The sequence below is a fragment of the Schistocerca serialis genome, chromosome 4 (genome assembly GCF_023864345.2).
Source record: "Schistocerca serialis cubense isolate TAMUIC-IGC-003099 chromosome 4, iqSchSeri2.2, whole genome shotgun sequence".
NCBI classification, from domain to species: Eukaryota; Metazoa; Arthropoda; class Insecta; order Orthoptera; family Acrididae; genus Schistocerca; species Schistocerca serialis.
Genome location: NC_064641.1, coordinates 383,808,927 through 383,816,512, shown reverse-complemented (window position 1 = coordinate 383,816,512; position 7,586 = coordinate 383,808,927). Strand labels below are relative to the sequence as shown.

Genomic DNA, 7,586 nt, shown 5'->3' with positions numbered 1-7,586 from the left:
GTGTGGTTCAGCTGTGTGATCACAGGTGATGAACCCTGGATTTTTGGGTACGATCCTGAGACAACGCGGCAGAGTGGGGAGTGACACGTTGAGACATTCCCTCGACCGTAAAAAGCTCGAATGAGCAAATCTAAGATCAAAACAATGCAGATTTGCTTTTTTGACAGTAGAGGTATCGTTCGTAAGGAATTTGTTCCTCCAGGACCAACCGTCAACCAAGTGTGTTACAAAGATGTCCTTGAAGGACTTAGGAAGAGGGTGAATCGAGTGAGACAGGATAGTGTAGATGTAGACAAATGGATGGTGTGTCATGACAACGCCACAAGTCACACGGAATATTTGACCTCAAAAAGCGATTGTTTCACAGCCCCTATATTCACCTGACCCTGGTGATTTTTTCCGAAATTGAAAACTGTCTTAAGAGGATGACATTTTGGGAATCTAGAGAACATTTAAAAGAATGAGACCGATATATTAAACGCCCTCCCGGCTGAAGCTTTTCAGCGCTGCTGTCAAGACTGAGGAACTACTACTCCGCCCCGGCGTACAGATGCCGAAGGCATCTGCTTTGAAATGGATAATACTGTTGTTTGAAAAAAAAACTTCGGTAGATAAAAAATCAATCTCATTACGTTTCACACAGACCTCGTATGTCTTGCTCCCAATATAAATAACAAATCGCTTCTCAGAATAAAGCATACAGTGGTTTTTAATGGACGCACTCGTATTCTTATCAGAATAGTTCAGCTGATTAAAGTTATGTGTTTCTTTAATCTAATCAGCAACTTAATATAAAGGCTCTTACGGCGTCGCCAGAGTCTCTCAGCTGAACAACGGAAATAGCTTAACTGTAGACACAAATATGTGGAAGATCGTGGTGTGTGCATTCGCAGTGGCCTCTGTCTGGCCATGTGTGCAGAGCGCACCACGGATAGTGAATGGCACCAGTGTCGACATCGAGGACTACCCGTGGATGGCGTCCATTCAGTTTGAGGACGGGCACAAGTGTGGCGGCGTTATTATCAGTGAGACTTGGGTCCTGACCTGTGCAGAGTGCGTACAGAAGTTCGATCCCTCGTACTACTTCGTACGCGTTGGCACATCCATACGGGATACTGGTGGCATTCTCTACAACGTCACCAAAACCGCCCACAACAGCCACTACAGCTCCACCTCCATGGACTACGACATCGGAGCAGCGCAGATATTGGGCACCTTCACCTTCAATGAGAAAATTCAGGTAAATTAATAAATGGCGCTTAGCTAATTTTTGTCACTAAACGTTGAAAAGTACATGAAGTTCAGAAGTTGTTATTGGTTTCCTCTCAGTATACAGGGTGTAACGGGTACAGGTGCAAATATTTTTATATATGGTACCTTAATACATACACACATGAGTGTGTTCGTCATTTTCTCTCAGCTTCGAACCGTCTTCCCTGAAACATGTAACAAACATTCCTACCTGATGAAACTTCCTGGCAGATTGAAACTGCTGCGGGACTGAGACTCGAACTCGGAACCTTTGCCTTTCGAGGGCAAGCGCTAGAGCAGTTGCACGCAAAAGGCAAAGGTTTCGAGTTCGAGTCTCTGTCCAGTACACAGTTTTAGTCTACCAGGAAGTTTCATATCAGCGCACACTCCGCTGAGAAAACTTCATTCCTTACTACCTGATGTTTTCTGCAGGGTCATAGCTGCATCAATAAGTGGGGTACACCTGTCGTATAGACCAACCGTTTTCCATCCACGCGTCAACACTTCAACACCTGACGTGTTGCCTACAGGAAAATAGGAATTAATGGCTTGCTCTTGTCACATGTACTTGGGGGCACTACCCAATCTAAAAACAAACATATGACTTGTGATATCTATAATTGTTAGTTTGTAAATTCTGGTGTAACGTTGTTCAGTACACCGTTCTCAGTCACCAATAGAAATATCTGCAATTATACCTGTTACACACTGAATATGTGAAACAGCTAGCATACTGTGATTACCGTGGTTCCATTATTTCACACGAGCTTATTCTTTTTTTTAATAGAAGGGGGTATTCATTAAGTCAACCGAGTCCGAAAACGTGTAATACGAATTATCTGTGGTGTGAACCCAGGAACGTCTTTCAGAGTACATTCAAGGAACTAGCTATATTTTCTACTGATTCCCAGAATATTTATTCCTTAATGAAATTTACAAATTTGTCGTAAATAGTTTATCGTCTTTTCAGACCAACAGCCCAATTCGTGGAATCAGTGCCAGGATTAAGATTAATCTCCATAAATATTTAAAGTGATTCAATTGCTCCAGAAAGGTGTCCATCACTGAAGAACACAACATTTGCATTAACTTGCCAGCGATCATAAAAAGTTTAGCTACTTATAAAGTTCAGTTTATGAGGGGAATGATAGATTTATTAGTGGCCAACTCCTTTTAATCCATTCACAACTTTTAGCACAACCAACCGGATGCATATTTTATTAACAGTATCGTACATTGTCAGTGTTACGTAAAGTCGGACTTTGCAGGTCTGCAGTGCAGTGATCGACGTAAAGAAGAGTTTGAAACTGATTTTCTATTGACGTTCGTGGCTACAAAAGTCCAAGAGTTATCATAAGCAGCTCAGTGTATTATATACTTACATTTTTTGTAACTGGGTTTGTTATTATCAACGGCCCTGCCGCAGTGGTAACGCCATCTCCTGTTAGGTAACCTAAGTTGAGAGGACCGGGCTTGGCTAGCACTTGAATGGGTGGCCGTAAGGGTTGCCGAGCACTCTTGAGGCAAATTGAGGAGCTACTTGATCGAGAAGTAGCGGCTCCGGTCACGAAAACTGACAACGGCTGGGAGAGCGATGTGCTGACCACGTGCCCCTCCGTATCCGCATCCAATGAGGCCTACCGGCAGAGGATGACTTGGGGGTCAGTCAGTGCCGTTGGACCATCAGAGGCCTCTTCAGACGGAGTTTAGTTTAGTTTTAGGTTTGTTATTACATCTCAGATGAAAGTATGTTCCCAATTTCTTTTTCTTATTCGACATCCACGATAGCCATTTAATTTGAGACCTGTCAAAGGAACATTAGTATATCTCATTACTTACTGATATGGATTCTTGTTTTGTGACGTATTGTACATCCCCGTGAATGTCCTCACTTTGTATTTATGGAACGAAAAACTTATCTAATTTAATATTACGTATTTCGTTACACAACTTTCTTGAAGATTTGTATGGTTGCATATAGTTTCAAGAAACTGTAGAACTCTGGGCATTGATGGAAAGAGGAGGATATCAAAGACGTCTACATCCAGCCAGATATACACTCTGCAAACCACTGAAGGGTGTGATGTAATGTACTTAACTTGATACAGCCTCCCTTGCTGATTCCTGTTAATGACATATCTCCATATGAATAACTTTTTAAATCCCTCTGTGTGAGGTGGTAGAAAGGAAAGGAAAGGGGAAAGACTAATGAGATCAGCTGCATTGGGACTTTATGAGGGATCAACGACAAGTGGAAATGCGTACTGGACTGGGATTGTGACCCGAGATCTCCTGCTGAGTAGGCAGCTGCGTTAACCGCTGCAACACCTGAACACAGTGTTCATCGCAAATGCACAGACTGTCTTGGCACTCTCCCCAGCCAACTCACACTCCCACTTACTGCCAGTCCTTGTCCATGTCCTCTATGCTCACTAATTTTAGATTCCCGCTGGAGGTCGAACGTAACTGTGCATCTACACTGAAGGTTATGGATTTATTGCCCATCGAGGTGAACCAGGTATATATGAATGGGTTGTGTCTGTTCTTTTGGACGTGTCCAAAAGAACAAATGCCTAGGGGTGTGGACGGTATGTCTGGATTCTTCACTTGATACTCGTTCTTGAAAATTTTGTAGTTTTCGCAGGATATTTGGCTGTACATCAAGTGTGAGGTAACAAACCTGTGACCATTCATACCTTCTGCTTTTTATATGTTGAATATCTCGTGTTAGTTCCACCTGATATGAGTCTCATACACTTAAGCAATATTCTAGAATGAGAGGCATAACTGATCTGTAATCAGTCTTCTTTGTAGGCTGACAGTATTTTCCCGGTATTCTGCAAATGGAACGAAGTCTTCCACTTGCCACGCCTATGACTATGGTGACCGCTCCATTTCATATCCCTACGAATTGTTACATGCAGGCACAGCTTTCAGAGGCTCCAGCCTTGGATTTCTTTAGTTTTTGAAGAGTACACGCTGTGTTTGTTATAGACCCACATGAAAATTTTAAGCCGCACGGCACTCTGTTTCCACAGCAAATATTTACCTTCCAAGTGCTTCATTTTAGCACATGCGCTACCCACTAACGTAAAGCTGTGACCTGCCACGGCTGCCTTACGTTGCTTTCAAGTACCACAGAATCATACGATTAAGGAAGTGTATACACCGGTAAGAGCAAAAGAATTGCTTCGACAGTTACAGCACTGAAGCTGTGGTGAAGCCTAACTCTCCACTGTATCGGCTCTACAACGTCTGCTAACAGCACAGAATCTCGTAGGATCCTCATGGGATTTTAGAATGAATGGAGTGAAAGGACTAGCAGATTCATGTCTTCAGTCGGTTCGTTTAGCTTGTTCGTGCAGTGGAGCACTGCACACGAAAGACAATCATCCAAGGTCGAATCTCAGGCGAGGACTCAGTTTTCTTATATCATATGAAATGTGTTCCAGAAGGAATAGCAGGTATTTTAGGAAAAGGTAGAGTAAACTAATTCGAGTTAACTATTCCACTTAACATGGATCAAATTTTTGTTGGTAACAGAGATACAGCTGGTTGCAGATGTATTCATCTCGGTGTTGGCACACTAGTTGCCATGAGTTTGTCGACAGTAATTTTTTTAAAAAAAACGTTAAGTTTAAATAACCGCGTTTTAAGCTGTGACTGATTTTCTTGACAATTCTACTGTATCGTTTGAGCATGCCGCAAGTATTTACAAATTCTGAGTATGTAAGTATGGAATTTTGTGTACGGGTTTTGTAACGGCTATGCTGCAGCTGCTGCTCGTAGGGGATACGGTTGACGATTCAAGAGTGTTTACTCGTGCTTTCCTTAAAAATCGTGAGATGGTGCACTGTCTAGCAGTGATACACAGGCGGAAAGAAAATCGCAACACCAAGGAGTTGTGCGACATAAGCGAACGTTGGCACGCGTGGTTCTACATCTGAAAGATGGCGTCTATATAAATTTTGTGTCTGTGACATAATAGTGGCACTAGGAGCGCCATTACGAGGATGCAAATCAAGTTTTGCTTTAAATACTCACTGTAACGGTCGTGAGCGTTAGTCCCGTTTGAAATGGGATGAAGTAAGTTGATGTTAGTCAAGAACGCCTTTAAGGAGATAAAGAAGCCATTATCAACGCCTTACTTAGTTTGAAAGAGTTCGTTTAATAAGGCTACCAGAAGCTGGATGTTCCTTCTGCGATACTGCAGAAAGACGTGATTTCTGGCAGCAGCGGTCACAGAAATGTACGGCCGCAAGAAGACCGGGCTCTGGACGGCCATGTGGCAGTACCGAGAGGGAAGACCATCCTGTTCGACGTACGCCTTTGGCACATCGAACTGCATCCGCAACAGCAACGTGAGCAGCAGATGGCATCACAGTAACACAAAGAACTATTACAAATAGGTTACTTCAAGGATAACTCCGAGTCAGTCGCTCTGTAGCGTGCATTCCTCTGACCCCAAACCACTGCCAATCGCGACTTCAGTGATATCAAGCGAGAGCTCTTTGGATGGCTGGATGGAGGAATGTTCCGTTTTCTCATGAAAACTGGTTCTGCCTCGGTGCCAGTAATAGCTGTATGTTGAGCAGAAGGAGGCTAGCTCAGCGCCTGCAACCAGCCTGTCAGTGGCCTAGACACATTGGCACATTGGAGCTACACCTGAAGTTGTGGTTTGGGGTGCTGTTTCATATGACAGCTGAAGCACTCTCATGGTTATCCCACAACTCTGACTGCAGATTTGTATGTCGGTCTGGTGATTCGATCTGTTGTACTGCCATTCATGAACAGTATTCCAAGGGGTGTTTTCCAACAGGTTAATGCTCGCCCATACACAACTGTTGTAACCCAACACGATCTACAGGGTGTCGACATGTTGCCTTGGCCTGCTCGATCACCATATCTGTTTCCAATTGAGCATATCTGGGACATCATTGGGCGTCAACTCCAGCGTCACGAACAAACAGCTTCAACCATTCCTATATTGACTGACCAAATGCAACGGGTATGGAACTCATCTCACAAACTGACATCCGGCACCTTTATGGCATAATGCATGAACGTTTGCGTGCTTCTTTTCAACAGTCTGGTGGTTACACCTGCTACTAATGTACCAGTATTTTACATTTGCAATGGCTTATTCGCGCTTAATTAACCCGTGATCTTGCGATGTTAATCACTTAAAATGTTACCCAGACCAATGTGTTCCCGAAATTTCATTACTCTACAAGAATTATTTATTGATGATGCGATTTTTTCCGTCAGTGTATTATGAAAGTATTCTGGGTTTCTTACGTATTCTGGATACTTTGTAAATTTTCTGTTCTTTCTGATGAGACTCTGTTACCTAGAACGCTCCATTCTTTCTGTGATGTCGCATTATTACTTTTCAAATCTAAGGTCTATGTTTAGCCAGACGTCTGAGGCTTGGAACGTGCAACTACTAACACATTCTCTCGTTGTCTTGGAGCATTCTCTGTGATGACTCCTCTTTCTGCTTGCTATGTCCGAGCAGCCCATTCCGTTGACGACAGTGGAGCCTGAGGCCGGCACGCTGGTGTCCATAACTGGCTGGGGCACGGTCTATAGCGGCAGCTACCTGGCGGACCAGCTGCAGATGGTGGAGCTCTACATCGTGGACCGGGACGTCTGCAACGACGCTTACGACGGGCTGGGCAAGGTGAGCGTCCGCAAGATCTGCGCCTGGTGGCCGGGCGGTGGCCGCGACCGCTGTGGCCCCGACTATGGGGGCCCCATGGTGTTGGATGGCGTGCTGGTGGGGGTCATCTCCTCCTGGGGCAACGGCTGTGCCCTTCCCGGCTGGCCCAGCGTCTACGCCAACATCGCCAACGCCGACATCAGGCAGTGGATCAATGACACCACCGGCGTCTAGAGCTTGCTGCTGTTGTGCTTTTTCCAGATGTGACACTCTTTCGTCTTGGTTACACTATTTCAGCTTGAGGCGAATGCAAATAATATTACGCAAATTAAACTGTAATAAAAAACTGGAAAGAACATACAAAAAACTCGTTTTAAATCACCCAGTGAAACGTAAACGGCGTTGGATATCCTTTTTCCCGTTCCCATTATTTATGGAGTTCCTGTCTGGAACCAAACTAGGTAACAAAATATGTATTTTTTTCATAGATGTGAATAAATAAATAATTCTGTATTATCGCAAAGAGGTCAACTATCATATAAGCATACATTAAAACAGGCTGTATGTTTTCATATTAGTTTTATTATTGTTATGTGATAACGTCCCTTGATGCCAAATTTAGCATTGGAGGGCAGCGTGGAGGGTAAAAATCGTGGAGGGAGACCAAGAGATG

At 43.9% G+C, this 7,586-nt stretch overlaps 1 protein-coding gene across 1 annotated transcript; it reads left to right on the top strand.

The window, feature by feature from the left end:
• Positions 1-862: 862 nt before the first annotated feature.
• On the top strand, positions 863-7,147 carry LOC126474479 (trypsin-2-like). Its single transcript, XM_050101952.1, has 2 exons — positions 863-1,240; positions 6,770-7,147. Exons 1-2 carry the CDS (start codon positions 863-865, stop codon positions 7,145-7,147), a joined length of 756 nt encoding a protein of 251 aa, XP_049957909.1.
• The last annotated feature ends 439 nt before the right edge of the window (positions 7,148-7,586 follow it).